Source organism: Nicotiana tabacum, chromosome 3 (assembly GCF_000715075.1).
Source record: "Nicotiana tabacum cultivar K326 chromosome 3, ASM71507v2, whole genome shotgun sequence".
NCBI classification, from domain to species: domain Eukaryota; kingdom Viridiplantae; phylum Streptophyta; class Magnoliopsida; order Solanales; family Solanaceae; genus Nicotiana; species Nicotiana tabacum.
In genome coordinates, this window is record NC_134082.1 from 176,471,004 (window position 1) to 176,493,083 (window position 22,080).

A 22,080-nucleotide genomic window follows, 5' to 3' on the forward strand; every position below is an offset into this window, starting at 1 on the left:
TTTATGGGTTTAATCTTTAAGGTTATTAGTATTGAACTCATTATATCCTAAAGTTATGGGTTCATATCTATAATTTATTGCGATTTTAGTGATGTTTTGTATATAAATTTGTGCTCTACGTCAAAAGTTATGGGTTCAATTGAGTCCGGTGTTACAGACCTACATCCCCCCCTGAGTTAAGCCACACGTTTTCGCAACCTATAGGATAGGGTATTTAAATAGAAGAATGACTAAGGAACATACCACAGGAGAGGAACATGTTCCAACTGTTCCAGAGTAAGGAAAAACCAATAGAGAAGATGCAAAGTCCTGTTTTTTCCTATTGTTTTCTTTTTCTTCTTTTCAATTTAGAGAAGATACATAGTGCAGACCCATATATGGGCAATATAGCAGAAAGATGGAGGTTTCTTAGTGGGAATAACAGTTGGGAAGGCTTATTAAATCCACTAGACGATGATCTTCGTCGATACCTTATTCACTATGGAGAAATGGCACAAGCAACTCGAGACGCCTTCAACACCAACAAACTATCAAAGTATGCAGGAAGTTGCAGATACTCGAAAAAGAACCTCTTATCTCGAGCTGGGATTGAAATGCCCAATCCATTCAACTATGAGGTGACCAAATATATTTACGCGACATCATCTGTCCAAGTTCCAGAAGCACTTTTCATAAAATCTTTGTCAAGAGAAGCTTGGAGCAAGGAGTCAAATTGGGTTGGTTTTGTTGCTGTGGCTACTGATGAAGGGAAAATGGCATTGGGAAGGAGGGATATAGTAATTGCTTGGAGAGGAAGTGTTCAGACTATGGAATGGTTTAATGATTTTGATTTTATTCAAGTCTCTGCCCCTGAAATCTTTGGTCAAAAATCTATTCCCAAAGTTCATCACGGTTGGTATTCCGTTTATACTTCTAGTGATTCCCGATCACCATTCAATAAGGCCAGTGCAAGAGACCAGGTAAATTCATCTTCCTCTTAATTACAAGAAATCAGACTTCTTTTTTTTGCTTAAAGGGCTAATAATTCAGTTTTTAAGTATTAATCATGTAAAACAAAAAATACTCTATGGAACCTATTTGACCGGGTTTAAGAAAAAAGTGAAGATTATAAAAACTTATAGTCCTAAACAAGCAATAACATTTGTGCGGTTATAATTCTTTTGAAACTTGTGGTGTTAAATATGTTGGTTATAAAAACTTCTCATTGGGAGTAATGAAAGTTTATGTCAACTTATTTTCAAATTTAGAATTTTTTTTTTTTGGAAACGAACTAAAAAGGAAATAGGTTTACATAAATTGGGACTGAGAGACTACTGTGTTAATAATCTTTGGATTCTCTTTTTTAGGTGCTTGGTGAAGTTCAAAGATTGGTGGAGCAATACAAGAATGAGGAAATTACCATAACAGTAACAGGGCATAGCATGGGGGCAGCAGTCGCGACATTAAATGCAGTGGATATTGTTTTCAATGAATTTAACAAGGGGTTTCCAGTAACTGCATTTCTATTTGCAAGTCCTAGAGTGGGAGATGAAAATTTCAAGAAAACCTTCTCCAAACTTGTAAATCTTCGAGCTCTAAGAGTCCGAAATGCGCCAGATATAGTTCCAAATTACCCATTGCTTGGTTACTCTGATGTTGGTGTTCAATTAGACATTGATACTACGAAGTCGACCTATCTCAAAAGTCCTGGAGATGAGAGCAGTTGGCATAATATGGACTGTTACTTGCACGGAGTTGCTGGAACTCAAGGATCAAAAGGAGGGTTTAAGCTAGAAGTGCAACACGATATTTCTGTTGTTAACAAGTATTTAGACGCGTTAAAAGATGAATATGGTGTACCAGCTTCATGGTGGGTTGAGAAGAACAAAGGGATGGTTCAACAGCAAGATGGATCTTGGATTCTAATGGATCATGAAGATGATGATCTTTAGTTAATATAAGAGGTTTTGATTTTTTTTCGACCTTTGTATCAACAGAGCCAGCTTCTTAATATTAAAAAAAAAAAGTCGAGGTATATTTAATATTAGGATGATAGTTACTCGTGCGTCCACATCATATGTTTCACGTTAATTAATTCGATCTTGCTTCGACGAACGGATAATGGACATATATTTATTGGAAAATGAAAAAAAATGTAAAATCCTGTTTTTTTAAAAGGCGTAATTCGATGCAGCTGGCTGCAATATCCATATGCCATTTTAACAAAAAAGAAAGAGACGGAGAGACGTCACTTTCTTCTTATAAGTTGATCGAAACATACAATATAAAGGAATTTGATATAAATCCCTTATTTTAGACCGGAGGGTACTAGATATAAACAAGTTGCTATATATAATTTTCTACATTTGAAAGAAAGTTACAGATGGTCAACTGAAATTAAAGAAAAAATATTTAAGTTATATAATGAATTTTGCACCTTTAGTATAATTTAATATGTTATAGCAAATTACTTGTCATTTATTAATATAGGTTACTATTAAATGCTACCATATAAAGTTAGCTGCAATTACCATTTAAATGATTTGATTGTATAAATAAGTTTTATACTGTGCGTAACAGTTAAGTAAACTAAAGAAAAAACAGATCAGCACGCATCATCTTCCTCTTCATGATCCATCAAAACACAAGTTATTCCACCCTCCTGCTGAGCCTGAGCCATTCCATCCATTGTTCTTCTCATTCCACCAAGATTTTTGGTACACTATATTCATCCTTCAATGCATCCAAATACTTATACCAAGTGAAATATCACGTTGTACTTCAAGCTTAAATCCTGCTTGGTATCCAGCAATGCCATTGCATGTTATCTCCAGGTCCTTTCAGATAATCCGATTTCATGTTATCAATGGCTAATTCAAGCTCGACTTCTGAATACCCTGTTATTGGATTAGTTGGAACGACATCCATGGCATTACGATTTCAGAATTTGCAAGCTCCGAAAATGCATTACTTGAAATTGGAATCCCCTAGTTTGGGACTTGCAAATAGAAATGCAGTAACAGGACACCCCTTGCTTATGCCCCTTTGTATATTCTTGGCTTGTTGAATTCATTTAAAACTATATATATATATATGTCAATATAATTGCGTTTAGTGTCGCAACTGCTGCGCCCATTCTATGACCTGTGATAGTTATGCTGATGATCACCTCATTTTTAATTTGTACTCTTTCACCAATCTCTTGCCTTCGTCAAGAACCTGACAACAAGTCCAAAGTTATCTAACGTAAAATATAAATAACAATTAAAACATAGTAATAGAGTTACAGATGTATTTGCAATAGTATAATACTCTGTTTCATTTTAGATGATGGTTACGACGTTTAAGAGGAAAGACTTTGATTAACACAAACCAAAAATAAAACTTGTAATTTAAACATGTCAGGATATTTTTATAGCTATATATATAAAAAAGAGAGACTAAAAAGAAAGAACAACATATAAAATGGAATATATGAAGTAGTACGCAATTATGCGAATGAGGACAGTTAACCTGATCCCTGGCACTTGTCTTACTAAAATTGGCAGGATGGTGGTCTTCTACAACTTTCCAGGTCACCCATACAGTTAGTTATGCCTAAAGAAATGAAATGTTTCTTGAACTTTAATTGAGCATAACCTGGCATCCTTTAATCTGTTTGCTTTCACTTAGTTCAGCATTTGCGCATTAATTGCAATTTTAATTTCATCCAGACGCAGAGAATACGAGTTTCTTGAATTTTGATCTATTATTTAGTTTGTTGCAGCAAGTGAATTACTTCTTTATAGAAGCTTTTGCTAGGCGTAATAAAGGGAAACATGACCTTTCTACATTCAACTAATATACGGAAGGTTAAAGGTTGTCACGACCCCAAATACAGGTCATGATGTCGCCTTTCACATTACTAGGCAAGTCGGACCAATTATAAACCACAACCCATTTTTATTTTAAATAAATTATTTGCTAACACGGCTTAATTACCAATTATCATAATAAGTGTTTAAAACAGCAAGATAGATATGCGGAAGTCAACAAGACGTAGAAACTACACGGACCACACTGATCTGGTGTCACAAGTCTAGATTCTCTAATACAAGTCTGGACAACCTACTACATAGATAGTCTAGATATGCGGAAGTCAACAAGACGTAGAAACTACACAGCCCACACTGATCTGGTGTCACAAGTCTAGAGCCTCTAATTCAAGTCTGGACAACCTACTACATAGATAGTCTAGAAATGCGAAAAGTAATAAGATAGAAGGGAGAAATCAGGGCTGCGGACGCCATGCAGCTACCTCGAAATCCCCGGCAATTGCTGAACGACTGAAAAACTCTCACTTGGCCACTGGAGCACCTAGATCTGCACGCAAGGTGCAGGGAGTAATGTGAGTACTTCGACCCAGTGAGTAATAAAGATAAATAATGACTGAAAGTAAGAAAACACGTATACACATGGTATTCTATAATGAAGCAATTAAATAGGTAATTTGTAAGCAGTAAACCAATGAAAAGCAAAATAAAGTACTTCTACAATAAATAAATAGGTAATTGACAGACAGTTATGATAAAGTAAACACATAGAAAGTTCGCCCCTCGGGCACAACATCAACAATTTCCGCCCCTCGGGCTCAATCTCACATCACAATGGGTACCCGCGCTCACTGGGGGTGTGCAGACTCCGGGAGGGTCCCCTTACGGCCCAAGCGCAATATCAAGCCATCTCGTGGCATCAAATCTAGGCCATCGGCCTCATATCAATCAAGCCACCTCGTGGCATATTTATGTATCTCAGACCCTCGGCCTCATATCAGTATCAATGTATCTTTACAACTAGGCCCTCGGCCTTACTTAGTCTAAATATCATCACAAGCCCCTCGGGCAATAGTAAAACAATATTTCCCAGCCTAAAACATCATTTAAAAATATCATTTAAGTCTCAAAATTGAGTAAAGATGGCTGAGTAGTAAAACAGTGGAAAATAACATGATTGCGTTCAAGTAATAAGTCAAAACAGTGAGGAAATAGTAATAAAAATCCCCGAAGGATTCAAATAGTTGGAACAAAGCCAAAATATGTCAATCAACCCAAATCATGATGATAATAAATAAGTTTCAGTCAAGTACGCGGTAAAATCATCAATCGGGACGGACCAAGTCACGATCCCTAATAGTGCACGACCCCACGCTCGTCATCAAGCATGTGTCTCACCTCAATATAGCACTACGATGTGCGATTCGGGGTTTCAAGCCCTCAGAGCATCATTTACAATCGTTACTCACCTCAAACCGGCTAAATCTCTAGCTCGTGACGCCTTTTCCCCTCAAATCGGCCTCCACACGCGTCGAATCTATCCAAAATCAGAACGAATACGTCACAATATGCTAAGGGAACAAAGCCCAAGTGAGAACAATCAACAAGGGGAACGATTCCCGAAATTACCAAACACCGAGCCCCGGGCCCACATCTCGAAATCGGGTAAAATTTACATTTTCAGAATTCTCATACCCTCACGAGTCTAACTATACCAAAATTATCTAATTTTTGTACCATTTGGTCCTTCAAATCATCATTTTATATTTTTGGAAGATTCCACAAATTTTCTTCCCAAATTCCATCCCAAATCACGAATTAAATGGTGAATTCAATAATAGATTCATATGTTCTAGCCAAATCTGAGTTAGAATCACTTACCACGATGGATTTCTTGAATAATCTTCGAAAAATCGCCAAAATCTGAGCTCTCTAGGTCAAAATCAAATAAAACCCAAAACCTCGTATTTATAGAGTACCCCACAGATTTCCACCTCCGCGGACCGCACAAAATCAACCGCGGCCGCACAAGCTTTTCTCTGCAGTGATAGGCTTTAGTATTTTGACAATAACTTTATCTACAAATGTCTAAATTACGATATCTTTACCTTTCTGGAAAGTAGACACAAAGAGCTACAACTTTCAATTTTAAATCATTTAAAAATTCTTTATAGATCAAAAGATATGAGTTTTCGAAATAGGACCAGTGAAATGCTCTCCACCGCGGCCGCACTGCATTTTGTGTAGTCCGCACAACACCTACCGCAGCCGCACTTGGTTTTGTGCGGACCGCGCTGGTGGGTTCCGAGACCTGCAACCCTTCTGGACCTGCTACAGCTATAATATTCTACCTAAAACATCCCGGAACCTACCCGGGACCCCCGGAACTTTAAACCAATTGTACTAACACATCCCATGACATCGTTCAAACCTGTTTAAAACTTCGGAACGCTCACAACAACATCAAATCACCACTTTAACATAGGATTCAAGCATAAGAACTCCAAGAACTTCCAAATTACACTTTCGATCAAAAAGTCTATCAAATCTCATCCGAATGACCTGAAATTTCGCACACATGCCACAAATGACACAACGGAGCTACTGCAATTTCCGAAATTTCATTCCAACCTCTATATCGAAATCTCACCTATCAACCGGAAAACGCTGAAATCTCAATTTTGCCAATTTAAGCCTAAACTTTCCACGGACCTCCAAAATGCATTTCGATCACACCCCTAAGTCCCAAATCACCTAACGGAGCTAACCAAATCATAAAAATTCCGATCTGATATCATATACAAACAAGCCAACTCTTGGTCAAACCTTTCAAATTTAAGGCTTTCAACTGAGACTGTTTTTCCAAATTCATTCTAAGTCATAATACACCACACGGGGCAAGTCATGCCCGAGAACTGGCGAGCGAAGTGCAAAAGCTCAAAACAACCGGTCGGGTCGTTACATCCTCCCCCACTTAAACACACGTTCGTCCTCGAACGTGCCTAAAGTTGTTCCAGAATCCAACCAATTGCTAAATAACTTTACCATGCATATACCCGGGGGTGATCTCATGTCACCCTATCTCATATAGGTTCGATAACACAATATAGCTGAAATTTCACGATCCATCCTAGTCCATAAACCATAGAACCATATTTCTACTTCAAAAATCCTCAATACGATCAGAATCTCACATTTATACTGTGAATAAGTCCGAACAAGCTATAATAAACAATATCTGCTATCTCACGTGCAATCACATGATATACTAGATAACTCAAACACTTGCAGCAATAACTTCTAACCACAACAGCTGCACATAACAACCAAACACCGATAGAAAACATCTTATCAACTAAAGTCTCATTCCAACACTTCCATATACTGCCAATGATAAATGAAACACGCAATAAACCATAACCATTTCTCATATCAACCATTCATGAATCCACTTCTCCTTTGGCAAATACCATAGCAAATTCCCGAGCCGAACCTCGATATTATCCTTCCAACATGCTAAAATCGAATCTGTTCGTATTCATTAATGATCCCAACGATCTCCTCTAATCCAACACACCACTCTGGTGACATGACACATCAATATAGGCCTAGGCCACAACTTGCATAATACGCGCACCAATAAGCAACGGTCCAAACATACTCAAATCATGAAAATGACTCAAATGAAAGAGCTGTACCTCAAGCTCACCGGTACCACCACAAAACAAGGCTAAGAACCCATCTCACATCATAGGAACAAAACACATGAATCTAACCCGCAAGGTCATACCTCCACATAACTTCGCAGCGATGTGCGATCCTATCCAATACTGCTCCACATGAACCACCTTAAGTCACTATGCTCGAAATCGACAACAACACACAATTTGATGTCTGGAACCAAAGAAATTCATCATACTCACGGTGAAGCAAATAACATACACCACACAAACCCGAAAGGACATAACCGATACGCCATTCACCGAGCAACACTCAATTACTCTTCCTGCTCGACTTCCACTACGAGACCCCAATAGAACCACACCATGTGTGCCTATAACCAACAAATCATAGCGCCTCGCAACACAGAAAGGTAACTCATAGATCTCTCCGGATTACTAATATCTCAATAACAATCGAATCAACACATCCCTCAACAATACATTTCGGAGCCAACTAAGCCGACTCAAGTTAGAACACACATCCACATTGGCTTACCAACGAACTCCTTATCAAGGAAATCCCGAAGCTGCTCCTTCCACTCCTTTAACTCTACCGATGTCATACGATACAGTGCCCGACATCAAATCAATACCAAAATCAACCACCCTGCCCGGCGACGTGCCCGACTAGAAGAAACACATCCAAAAAGTCCATCACCACCGGAACTGAATTGATGGTAGAAGCCTCTACACTGACATTCTTTATGAAAGCCCAAATAAGAAGGACAATCCTTCCCAGCCGTCCGCTGGGCCTTCGAAATATAAAACCACTCCACTAGGGCATAATCCTACGGACCTCGCCACTCAATCTGTGGCATTTCCGGCATAGCCAACAGTGTCGTCTTAGCGTAATAGTCCAGAATGACACAACATAGAGACAACTAGTCTGAACCCAATATCTCATCCAAAATCTAACATGCCAAGCACAAAAGATCCGTTCGGGTCTCCAAACTTCGCTAGTCACTAAACAGTGTCGATACACACGACTCACAACCACAACATAGCCTGAATGTGAGAACTTCCTTGTCTCCAAATCGATATGGCATATAAATCAATATACCTGATCCCAATTCCGTCGTCTGAATGCATACCACACCTCAAATACCCAATCCTTCCACGAAAGATACTCTAAAGTTCCCTTGTGTCACCAAACAAACTCGAATATCATCAGTCGATCTAACAAGAAAGTGCCACAATTCTACCGAAGTACCATCAACTTAATCATATTGCCTTTTCTGAGACATATACCCTCGTCAAATCACTCTCATTTAGCAATACCATTTCCTTAATCATTTGGAGATCACCCCCTAATCATCTGAATCTCATTTCTCTAATCATCTGAAACTGCCCGTGCTGCCTAAGAATTTTATGACTTTCCGTTCAAAACTAAACCGTAACCTTACACACGCAAATCTCAATCCTCCACAACATACCGCATTTACCATACCATTTTAAGATAACATGAGAACTTCAACTCCCTTCCGAGCCACAAACATCTACGTACTACACTAGTCAAGAACTTTCCATTGATCCCATCTAGAAGGAAATCACTATGCATTACATGCTCCTCATGCCCATAGGAAATATACATCTTCAACCAATCCATTAAGAATTCTCTGAGTTCCCCTTGCACAAACCAGACCCGCCAGGACTGAATCCTTCTAACTCGACCAAGCTACGCAAGCCATCAAAACCTAAGAGCATTGCCGCGAAATACCTGTAGGAACTTATTACCCCGTACACACCCAAGGAACTAATCATATCCTTACCATACCGATCCGGCCTACTACCAAGCTATCCCATCTATTCGAGTTTCCTTCTGCTTCATCTTCAACTTGATATTCCCTCGTGCTATAGCACTACAATTCCTCAACCCAAACTCACCACACGAGACCCAAACATAAAACCACACTGTCTAAGACTCATAAGTCGCTGAATACTCTCCTAAATATTCCCCAAAGCACCATATTCGAAATACTTTACTCTGAAGAACTTCCTGCAAATCTAAATTCGTTACCTCCTGATATTGATACATAGAATCCCACAATTAATGTAGAAAACACCACAAGTCTCGACATCTTTTAATGAAAACTCAGTCTCTAACCACATATACAACTTTAAAATACCCCATTGTTACATGTAGAATCTTGAACACATTAGAACCACTCCCATGAGTTATTCACTCTACTCAAACTGCAATTAGTCTGATCAAACAAACCGAACAACATGTGCCTCGTTAGCACTCCGACACTGCAGAATGTAGCCTTACCTTAATGCAACCAAACCACTTCCTTTTCTATGCACCGCACACCCTTTACCAATGACCACTCAAGATATTCTGTGATTCTCATACACCTATAAAGCATAATATAACCTTTATGGGCCTAGATTTGATGCCACGAGATGGCTTGATATTGCGCTTGGGCCGTAAGGGGCCCCTCCCGGAGTTTGCAACCCCCAGTGAGCGCGGGCACCCATTGTGATGTGAGATTGAGCCCGAGGGGCGGAAATAGTTGATGATGTGCCCGAGGGGTGAACTTCTATGTGTTTAATTTATCATAATTGTTTGTCAATTACCTGTTTATTTGTTGTAGAAGTACTTTATTTTGCTTTTCATTGGTTTACTGCTTACAAATTACCTATTTAATTGCTTCATTATAGAATACCCTGTGTATACGTGTTTTCTTACTTTCAGTCATTATTTATCTTTATTACTCACTGAGTCGGAGTACTCACATTACTCCCTGCACCTTGCATGTAGATCTAGGTGCCCTAGAGGCCGAGTGAGAGCTTTTCAGTCGTTCAGCAATTGCTGGGGATTTCGAGGTAGCTGCATGGCGTCCGCATCCCTAATTTTTCCCTTCTATCTTATTACTTTTCCGCATTTCTAGACTATCTATGTAGTAGGTTGTCCAGACTTGTATTGGAGGCTCTAGACTTGTGACACTAGATCAGTGTGGGCTGTGTAGTTTCTATGTCTTGTTGACTTCCGCATATCTATCTTGCTGTTTTAAACACTTATTATGATAATTGTTAATTAAACCGTGTTAGCAAATGATTTGTTTAAAATGAAAATGGGTTGTGGTTTATAATTGGTCTGGCTTGCCTAGTAATATAATAGGCGCCATCACGACCGGTATTTGGGGTCGAGACAAGTTGGTATCAGAGCCTAGATTACATAGGTCTCACGATTCATGAGCAGGTTTAGTAGAGTCTCGCGGATCGGTACAGAGACGTCTGTATTTATCCTCGAGAGGCTGCAGAACCTTTAGGAAAACTTCACATTCTTGAATTCTTATCGTGCATCCTTGATTCAGCTGTAACTCTTTGAATTCCTTCCACGCGTTCGTATGCACGCATGAGCGCTTAGTATCAGGTGTGCCTCGATGTCTTGTGATTCCCTGATCGAGGGGCGAGATGTGATCTCTATGAGTTGATGTTGGATCAGTCTGGAGGACTTGAGGCCAGATCTTTGCCTATTGCTTGAGCACCAAGGTGCTGATTGTGTGAACAAGTATTTTTGAACTTATATGTTCGGTAGTGTCCCTACTAGCGGGAGTGATGGTTGGATAACTATGTGATGAGTATGCTAGTACTACGAGATGTATCCATATGATTTGGAGGCTACGAGAAGGGTCTTCTGGAGGATAGAAGAACTATTAGGTGCTTGATTTCCATCTTGATTTGAGGTATACCCCGAGTTATGGGCCTATGAAGAATCTTTTCATGTTTCCCAGTTGGGAGTGAAGTATATTTTATGTTGCGCTATGAGTTCAGGCTCAGTAAGACTAAGTGAGGGCATAAAGTTTATGATAGTGGAAGGTATGCGGAAAAGTTAGTTTGAGGCAAAGCATGTGGGTTATCTCCTGCGGAGTGTTCGGAAGTTTGTGCGATATTTATGTTGTCTGATAGAAGATCTCATTTTCAAGTTAAAGATATGTGTTGTAATTTAAATTGGTTCACTTAAGAGAGTGGGCTTGACTGTTGTGAGGATGAATGCAAGATTTGCAAGAGAGTTAAATTCTAGATGATCCGTGTTTTCACAAGCTTACAAGGTATTTGAGTTTAATCTCACTAAGGTTCTATGACAACAATAGAGTATATGCGTTATGAGTTATTGAGTGTGTTTTGATCTATGGCTTCGGGCCAAGTGGGGAAGTCTGCTATTGATTAGTTGATTTCACGTTTATGTGCTATGTTGGTTCCAGTTTGAAGCGTACTGGTGAATCAGTTATGGCCTACGAAGGTGGAGATCAAGGATGGCTCGAGTACTGTCGGGATCCCCGACTCCGATTGAATGAGAATAGGGTTTCGAACTTTTAGTACGAGACTTAGCCTTTTAGACCTCTTGATAGTTTTCAGTGGGGGGATTTGCTCGGATGCCTTAAGAATAAAGATTGTCTTTAGGCTTTCAAAATAGTCCCCGAGTGGGGATTTGCTCAAGCTCGGGCTACCTAGGGACTTGTTTTGAACTCAGTATAGATAACCTTAAGGCATTGCAGATAGATCCCGGGTGAGAGCTTACCCGAGTTTAGATAGTACCTCGAAGCCAAGCCCCTATGAGTAGAGTTTAAGCACTTATTTTCTTCTTGAGAGGAGCCCTCGAGATCGGGTACCATCTCGAGTCTCGTAATGATATTAATGGCTTCCTGGAGCCTATTTTCTTTTTGGTGAAGGTCCTCGAGATCGGATACCATCTCGGGACTTGTAATGATGCCAATGACTTCCTAGAGCCTAACTTCTTTTTGATGGAGGTCCTCGAGATCGGGCACCATATTAGGACTTGCAATAATGCCAATGGATTCTTGGAGTCTATCTTCTTCTTGGTTAAGGTCCTCGAGATCGGGTACCATCTCGGGACTTGATTGACACAGGGTCTTCAACCCCAAAACGTTGTATGGCGGTGTCGAGTGTATGATAAGGTTATGAAATGACCAAGGCGATTCCGCCGACATATATTTCCAAAGCGATAAAAGCTTTAGCCCATATTTTAAATCGGCCTTTGAGGCAGGCAGGTGGTCACCGTTTTTTCCATATATATATTTGTCTTCGCCTTTTTAGAGATTCCGCTATTCTGAGTAGTTATCCTCTTTCATAAAGTTCTCCTTTCTTGACAAGCGTGGGGTCGTTAATTATTGGGGATTGTGACTTTGTCCGTCCCAACTGATGATTTTATCACGTATTTGACTGAAACTTATATGTTATCATCATGATTTAGGCTGATTGCCATATTTGAGCTTCGTGCCAACTATTTGAACCCTTCGGGGATTTTATTACTATTTCCTCACTATTTTGACTTATTAATTGAACTCAGTCATGTTATTTTCCACTGTTTTACTACTCAACCATTATTACTCCATTTTGAGACTTAAATGATAATTTAAATGATGTTTTGAGCTGAGAAATACTGTTTTACTAATGCCCGAGGGTCTTGTGAGTATTTTTCCCTAGGTAAGGCCAAGGGCCTACATTTGAGGAAACACTAATACTGATTTGAGGCCGAGGGCCTGATATATGTATGCCACGAGGTGGCTTGTTGATATTGTTTATGAGGTTGAGGGCCTGAGATATATACGCCACGAGGTGGCTTGACTAATATGAGGCCAAGGGCCTAGATTTGATGCCACGAGATGGATTGATATTGCGCTTGGGCCGTAAGGGGCCCCTCTCGGAGTCTGTACCCCCTAGTGAGTGCAGGTACCCATTGTGATGTGAGATATAGCCCAAGGGGCTGATATTATTCTGTGATTTCCCAAGGGGCTGGTATTGTTTTGAGATATTGCCCGAGGGGCAGAGTTGTTGACATTGAGCCCGAGGGGTGAACCTTTATGTGTTTATCTTTCATATTTACCTGTCATTTACCTATTAAACTATGTTATTTGTGCCCAAGGGGCAGATTTCTGTGCTTATCTGCACTAACTGTTTTGCATTTATTTGCATACTATTGAAAAGCCATTTTCAAAGATGTTTAAACTGAGCTAAGATGTTTAAAGAGATTTTGCAACTTCACTGCTTTCTTACTGGTTTTTGAACTGCTTCTATACATCATCTTGGTATGCTTTACGTGATTTCTTACCATTCAGACTTTAGTTATGATTATTACTCACTGAGTTGGAGTACTCACTTTACTCCATGCACCTTGTGTGCAGATTCAGGTATTTATACACCCGGTAGAGTCATCAGAGTTTAGCAAGGTAGCTGTCGATGTTCGCAGCACTACTTCTCTCTCTCTCTCTCTTCATTCATTAGTCTATATTTGTACACTTAGACTTTCAGTTGTATTTATACCCTAGTAGATGCTCGTGACTTGTGACAACCTGGTTAGGGCTGTGTCGGGTTGAAGTTTCCACATTATTAATGATATTTCCGCTATTTAGTATTGTTTAAATCATTTTTAGACTATTTTTATGTTGATTAAATGCTTTAAAAGTTGAGTTGGGTTGAACTGGCTGATCTTGTCATTACGAGAGGCCTCATCACGACTGGGTTCGGGGTTAGGGTCGTGACAAGTTGGTATCAGAGCCTAGGTTACATAGGTCTCACGAGTCATGAGCAGGTTTAGTAGAGTCTCACGGATCGGTACGGAGACGCCTGTATTTATCATCGAAAGGTTGTAGAACATTTAGGAAAACTTCACATTTTTGAATTCTAATCGTACGTCCTTGATTCAGCATGAAAAGTAACTCTTGAATTCCTTCCACGCGTTCGTATGTGCGCATGAGCGCTCAGTATCAGATGTGCCTCGATGGCTTGCGATTCCCTGATCGAGGGGCGAGATATGATCTTTGTGAGTTGATGTTTGGCCAGTCTGGAGGACTTGAGGATTGATCTTTTCCTATATCTTGACCACCGAGGTGCTGATTGTGTGAGCAAGTATTTTTGAACATATATGTTCGGTATTGTCCCTACTAGTGGAAGTGATGGCTGGATAACTATGTGATGAGTATATCGGTACTGTGAGATGTATCCACATGATTTGGAAGTGACGAGAAGGTCTGCTAGAGGATAGAAGAACTATTAGGTGCTTGAATTCCATCTTGATTCGAGGTATAGCCCGGAGTTATGGGCGTGTGAAGGATCTTTTCATGTTTCCCAACTGTGAGTGAAGTAAATTTCATGTTGCGGTATGATTTCAGACTCAGGAAGACTAAGTGACTGCATACAATTTATGATGGTGGAAGGTATACAGAAATGTTAGTTAGAGGCAAAGTAGGTGATTTGTCTCCTGTGAAATGTTCTGAGGTTGTACGATCCTTATGTGTCTGTTAGAAGATCTCATTTGAGAGTGAAAGATATGTGTTGCAATTTAAATTGGGTCACTTAGAGAGCGGGTGTAACTGTTGTGAGAATGGAATGCGAGATTTGCAGAAAAGTTAAAATTCTAGATGATCTGTGTTTTCACAGGCTTATAAAAGATTCGAGTTTAATCTCACTATGGTATCATGGCATCAATAGAGTATAATCGTTATGATTTATTGAGTGTGTGCTGATCTATTGCTTCGAGCCAAGTGGATGAGCCTGCTATTGATTAGGCAATTGCACGGTTAGGTGTTATGTTGGTTCCAGTTTGAGGCGTGCTTGTGAATCAGTTATGGCTTGCGGAAATTGAGACCGAGGATGGCTTGAGTAAAGGAAAATTTTGACGAAGATTATATTATGCTTCATAGGTGTGTGAGAATCACGGGATGTCTTGAGTTGTTATTGGCAAGAATGCTCGGTGCATAGAGCAGAAAGTTGCTTGGTTGTATTGGGATGAGGTTACATTCTACGGTGTCGGAGTGCCAATGAGGCACGGGTTGTTCGGTTCATTTGATCAGACTAATTGCAGTTTGAATAGAGTGGATGACTCTCGATAATGATTCTAATGTGTTCAAGATTCTACATGTAGCAATTGGGTATTTTAAAGTTTTATATGTGGTTAGGAACTGAGTTTTCATTTGGAAGATGTCAAGACTTATGGTACTTTATACATTAACTAAGGGATTCTATATATCAGTATTAGGAAGGTAATGGTTCTAGATTCGCAGGAAGTCCCTTCGGGGTAGGTATTTTGAACGTGGTGCTTTTGAAAACATTTAAGAGAGTACTCAGCAGCTTATGAGCCTTAGACAATGTGGTTTCATGCTTGGGTCTCGCGTGGTGAGTCTGGGTTGAGGAATTGTGGCGTTGTAGCAAGAAGAAGTGTCAAGCTATCGGTAGATCAGAGGGAAACTCGAATAGATGGGATAGTGTGGTAGTAGGCCAGATCGGTATGGTAAGGATATGATTAGTTCCTTGGGTGTTTTCGAGGTAACGAGTCTCTGCAGTTGTTTCGCGGTAATTCTTTTGGGTTTTAGTGACATGCATAGCTCGATTGAGTTAGAAGGATTCAGTCCTGATGGGTTAGTATTGTGAAAAAGGAATTCAGGGAGTTCTAGATGGTTTCCACCACAGTTAGAGAGGTATTTTTTTCCTATTGGCGTGAGGAGCATGCGATGTATAGTGGTTCTCTTCTAGATAGGATCAATGGGGAGTTCTTGGCTAGTGGAATGCATAGTTACTTGTGGTTCGGAAGGGATATGAAGTTCTCATGGTTATCCTAGGATGGTTCGGGTTATGCGGTATGTTGTGAAGGATTGAGAATCGCGTGTGTAAGGTTGCGGTTCGGTTCTGAAAAGAAGGTCACAACTCTTAGGCGGCAGACAGTTTCAAATAATTAGAGGAACGAGCTTCAGATAATTAGAGAAAGGGTCTTCGGATGATTAAAGAAATGGTATTGCTAATTTGGGGTGATTTGATGAGGGCATATGTTTCAGAAAGGGCAATGTGATTAAGTTGATGATACTTCAGTATTATTGCGGCATTTTGTTGTTAGATCGACTACTGATATTCGAGTTTGCTTGGTGGCATAGAGGAATTCTAGATTTTCTCTCGTGGAATGATTGGGTATTTGAGGTGTGGTATGTATTCAGATGGTGGAATTAGGACCAGATATGTTGATTCATAGGCCATATGGAGTTGGAGACGGGAAGTTCTCACATTCAGGCTATGTTGTAGTTGTGAGTCGTGTGTATCGGCACTGTTTAGTGGCTCTCGGGATTTGGAGACCCGAGTGGATCTTTTGTTGCTTGGTATGTTAGGTTTTGGATGTGATATCGAGCTCATATTGTTTGTCTCTATGTGGTGTCATTCTAGATAATTGCGCTAAGGCAATGCCGGAAATGTCACGAATTGAGTGGCGAGGTTCAACGGATTATGTCCTAGTGGAGTGGTTTTATCTTTCAAAGACTCAGCGGGCGGCTGAGAAGGATTGTTTTTCTTAGTTGGGTTTTTGTGATATATGTCAGTGCAGAGGCTCCTACCATTGATTTAGTTCTGGTGGTGAGGGACTTTTCAGATATGTTTCTTGTGGTCAAGCATGTTGTCGGGCAAGGTTGTTGATTTCGGTATTGATTTGATGTCGGGCACTATATTGTATGGCACCGACAGAGTTAAAGGAGTTGAAGAGCAACTCCAGGATTTTTGTGATAAGGATCTCGTTGGCAGGCCAATGTGGATGCATGTTCTAATTTGAGCCGGCTTGGTTGGCTTCGAATTGTACTGTTGAGGGGTGTGTTGATTCGATTATTATTGAGCTTATTAGTAATCTGGGGAGATCCGTGAGTTACCTTTCTGTGTTGCGAGATGTTATGATTTGTTGGTTATAGGTACATATGTTGCGGTTCTATTGGGGTTTCATAGTGGAAGTCGAGCGGGAAGAGTGATTGGGTGTTGCTCGGTGAATAGCATATCGGTTATCCTTTCGGGTTAGTGTGGTATATGTTATTTTCTTCACAGTGGGTATGATGATTTGCTTTGGTTCCAGACATCGAATTGTGCGTGGTTGTCGATTTCGAGCAATATGACTAAGGTGGCTCATGTGGAGCAGTGTTGGATAGGATCTCACATCGCCGCGAAGTTATATAGAGGCATGACCTTGTAGGTTAGATTCGTGTGTTCTGTTCCTATGATGTAAGACAGGTTCTCAGTCTTGTGTTGTGGTGGTACTAGTAAACTTGAGGTTCTTTTATTTGAGTCATTTTCATGATTTGAGTATGTTCGGACTGTTGCGTATTGATGCGTGTATTGTACAAGTTGTGGCTTAGATCTGTATGGATGTGTCATGTCACTAGAGTAATGTGTTGGATTAGAGAAGATCGTTGGGGATCATTAACAAAATACGAACGGATGCGATTTCAGCATGTTGGAAGGATAGTATCGAGCTTCGGTTCAGAAATTTGTTGTGGTATTTGCCAAGGAAGGAGTGGCTTCATGAATGGTTGATCTGGGAAATGGTTATGGCTTACCGCGTGTCTTAGTGATCATTGGTAGTATATGAAAGTGTTGGGATAAGACTTTAGTTGATAAGAGTTTTTCTATCGGTATGCGGATGTTGTGTGCAACTGTTGTGGTTAGAGGTTATCACTACAAGTGTTGAGTTATGTGGTATATCATGTGATTGCACCGGAGATAGCATATATGGTTTATTACAACTTGTTCGGACTTATTCACAGTATAAATGTGGGATTCTGATCGTGTTGATGATTTTAGAAGAGGAAATGTGGTTCTATGGTTTATGGACTAGGATGGATTGTGAAATTTCAGTTATATTGTGTTATCGAACCTATGTGAGATAGGGTGACATGGGATCACCCCCGGGTATGTGCATGGTGAGGTTATTCAACAATTGGTTGGCTTTTGGAACGACTCTGGGCACGTTCGAGGACGAACATATGTTTAAATGGGGGAGGATGTAATGACTCGACCGGTCATTTTGAGCTTTTGCATTTCGCTCGCCAGTTCTCGGGCATGACTTGCCCCGTGTGATGCAATATGACTTTTGTAAATCATTGGTGTTGGGTTTCAGGTTAATCAGAATTTAATTTGGAAGAATAGTCTCAGTTGAAAGCTTCAAATTTGAAAGGTTTGACCAATATTTGACTTGTTTGTATATGATATCGGATTGGAATTTTTATGATTTGGTTAGCTCCGTTAGGTGATTTGGGACTTAGGAGCGTGATCGGAATGCATTTTGGAAGTTCGTGGAAGGTTTAAGCTTGGATTGGCAAAATGGAGATTTCGGCGCTTTCCGGTTGATAGGTGAGATTTTGATATAGGGGTCAGAATGGAATTTCGATAGTTGCAGTAGTTTCGTTGTGTCATTTGGGATATGTGTGCAAAATTTCAGGTCATTTGGACGAGATTTGTTAGACTTTTTGGGTTTCGTGCCAACTATTTGAACCTTTCGGGGATTTTTATTACTATTTCCTCACTGTTTTGACTTATTAATTGAACGCATTCATGTTATTTTCCACTGTTTTACTACTCATCCATTTTTACTCCGTTTTGATACTTAAATGATATTTTAAATGATGTTTTGGGCTGAGAAATACTGTTTTACTAATGCCTGAAGGGCTTGTGAGTATTTTTGACTGAGTAAGGCTGAGAGCCTAGTTGTGAGGAAACACTGATACTGATTTGAGGTCGAGGACTGAGATATGTATGTCACGAGCGGGCTTGTTGATATTGTTTATGAGGCCGGGGGCCTGAGATATATACGCCACGAGGTGGCTTGACTGATATGAGGCCGAGGGCCTAGATTTGATGCCATGAGATGGCTTGATATTGCGCTTGGGCCGTAAGGGGCCCCTCCTAGAGTCTGTACACACCTAGTGAGCGCGGGTACCCATTGTGATGTGAGATATAGCTCGAGGGGCTAATATTGTTCTATGTGATTTCCCGAGGGGCTGGTATTGTTCTGAGATATTGCCCGAGGGGTAGAGTTGTTGACACTGAGCCTGAGGGGCGAACCTTTATGTGTTTATCTTTCATATTTACCTGTCATTTTACCTATTAAAATATGTTATTTGTGCTCGAGGGACGGATTTCTTTGCTTATTTGCACTAACTGTTTTGCATTCATCTGCGTATTGTTGAAAAAGCTATTTTCAAAGAAGTTTAAACTGAGCTAAGATGTTTAAAGAGATTTTATTGCTTCACTGCTTTCTTACTGGTTTTTGAACTGCTTCTATACAACATCTTGGTATGCTTTACGTGATTTCTTACCATTCAGACTTTAGTTATGATTATTACTTACTGAGTTGGAGTACTCACTTTACTTCCTGCACCTTGTGTGCAGATTCAGGTATTTATATACCCGGTAGCGGGTTTTGACTGATCGAAGGCAGAGTCATCAGAGTTTAGCAAGGTAGCTGTCGGCATTCGCAGCACTGCTTCTCTCTCTCTTCATTCATTAGTCTGTATTTGTACACTCAGACTTTTAGTTGTATTTATACCCTAGTAGATGCTCATGACTTGTGACACCCCGGTTAAGGTTGTGTCGGGTTGAACTTTCCGCATTGTTAACGATATTTCCACTATTTAGTATTGTTTAAATCATGTTTAGACTATTTTTATGTTGATTAACTACTTTAAAAGTTGAGTTGGTTTGAACTGGCTGGCCTTGTCTTCACGAGAGGCGTCATCACGACCGGGTTCGGGGTTAGGGTCGTGACATATCCTGTCATCTTATTATTTATTTAATCTCAGTAGGGCCCTGACCTTCCTCGTCACTACCTGACTGAGGTTAGGCTTGGAACTTATTGAGTACCATTGTGGTGTATTCATGCCCCTTTTGCGCATGTTTTTATGTGCAGATCCAAGTACCGCCACTCAGACCTATCATCCTTGAGGGAGGCGACTGCTTAGAGACTTTGAGGTACATATGCCGCGTCCGCTGATCAAGAAGTCCCTTTCTATTCCTACTTTTTGTATTTAGCCCTTTTGTATTTTCCGTTCTTATTAGACATTCCGGAGTTAGAGCTATGTAATATTTTTCTTAGCTTGTGATTCATGGGTTTCCGGGTCTTGGATTTACGTATTGGTATTGAAAGTTAAACATGGTGTATGCCGAGTGACACATGTAAAACACTGTTATTACTTTATTTCTATTTTAAATTGTTTTACTTTCGCAAATTTTGGTTTTTCTTCAGCAATTTAGGCTTACCTAGTCGTAGATACTAGGTGTCGTCACGATGGTTCACGGAGGGCAACCGGGGTCGTGACACTAGTTGGACCGCTCATACATATCATTTGAAAAACCACAATTTAAATCTGACCATGCTTTAGTTGAAGAATATACTATTGAGTACTTAGGTCCGGTTTTTAGAGGTCATTGCTGTTTAACCAGAAAATAGAAATTTTGGTCAAAACTTATTTTAGAAGTACTTGGGCTATTGATAATCAATTAAAAAATTATCTTTTATATGAAATATTAGAACAAGAAATAGTAAAGAAATTGGTATAAAGCAAAGCAAATAAGTATATTCCAATAATAATCAGAACGTGTCCATACAAATGCCATTTCTTCCTCTTTTATAGCTATTTCTAAGTACAACGTTTCTTTCTTCTTATAATCGGGTTATAATGAGAAATTAATGATATTAATGAAACGTTATATTCGGCAATCGTAACTGTTTCATGAAGATATTGTAACGTTTCTAATTATTCACACTCATTAATTGAAGTTTAACGAATCTGTACTGTTTTGCTGTCTTGATTCATTCCATTGATGTCTCTTCAAATTATAAAGAGACCCGAACAACCATTTATGCTTGTCTCTTAGACGCCTCGCTCGTACCTATTAAGACTCGCGTCTCTTCAAGTACTCTTCTCCAGCTGTCGCTTTTTTACTAATCCACGTGTCTTACTACGTTAGCCACATAATTAATTTCATGTGGAATATTGATTTTCCCCAATACGTATAGTCCCCCACGTACCAATTATTATGCAATTGAATATTTGGGAAGTGTATCTCATTAAAGCAGGAACTTTTGCCGATGTTTCCCTTATATCATTATACCTCCTTCTGAACTGACGCATCATATGTGACTTCCATTTAATGCATGTGACACGTGGTGTCCTACGAATGGTTCTGAAACTCCTCGGTGCCTTTTAGAGCTTTTTACGTCTACATCAATCACGAAGTGAAATTTTTCATAATGACGTTTTCATCATTACCTTTTTGTTTGACGGTTGCTTATGAGTATAAATATATCCTTTTGTCTTTTCTTTCACGAAAACAACATTTCCACATCTTGCCATTCAATACTTTCTACTTCTTCGTACAACTATGTCTTCTCCCAACCCTGATCCTCAAAAGGTACTTATTGTAGATGAACTTCCCCCTGCTCCTACTAGAAGTAGGAGAGGTCGTAGGCTGCGTAGCTTAGGGTCAATTTCTATACGAGGTTCTTCTTCTCAACCTAGTTTTACTCCTCCATCATCTTCTAGAACTAGGGCTTCTTTTTCACATAGGTATTCTGCTAGAAATAGGGATTCCAGCGAGCCAATTCGTGAACCTACAGTTGACGAGATTATCCCTGCTGAACTTTCTTTTTATTCTGATAGAGAGTCGATTAGAAATCAAGTCTCCTCTATGTCTTCTCATGATTGTGCTGATGTTTATCCTTCACAGACTACTGAGGGTTTGATTTCTGTTATTCGTAGAGATTGTCATTGGAAATTTGATTTTCCAATTCTGATCCCCAA

General features: G+C 39.8%; 1 protein-coding gene across 1 annotated transcript; it reads left to right on the forward strand.

The window, feature by feature from the left end:
- Nucleotides 1–225: 225 nt before the first annotated feature.
- On the forward strand, nucleotides 226–2,036 carry LOC107832820 (phospholipase A1-II 1). Its single transcript, XM_016660713.2, has 2 exons — nucleotides 226–959; nucleotides 1,347–2,036. Exons 1-2 carry the CDS (start codon nucleotides 258–260, stop codon nucleotides 1,929–1,931), a joined length of 1,287 nt encoding a protein of 428 aa, XP_016516199.1. The 5' UTR covers nucleotides 226–257; the 3' UTR covers nucleotides 1,932–2,036.
- Nucleotides 2,037–22,080: the final 20,044 nt, after the last annotated feature.

Coding starts and splice junctions, on each gene's coding strand:
- LOC107832820 (XM_016660713.2), top strand. CDS start 258: ATGTTCCAACTGTTCCAGAGTAAGGAAAAACCAATAGAGAAGATGCAA. Junction 960..1,346: donor AGGCCAGTGCAAGAGACCAG/GTAAATTCATCT, acceptor TCTCTTTTTTAG/GTGCTTGGTGAAGTTCAAAG.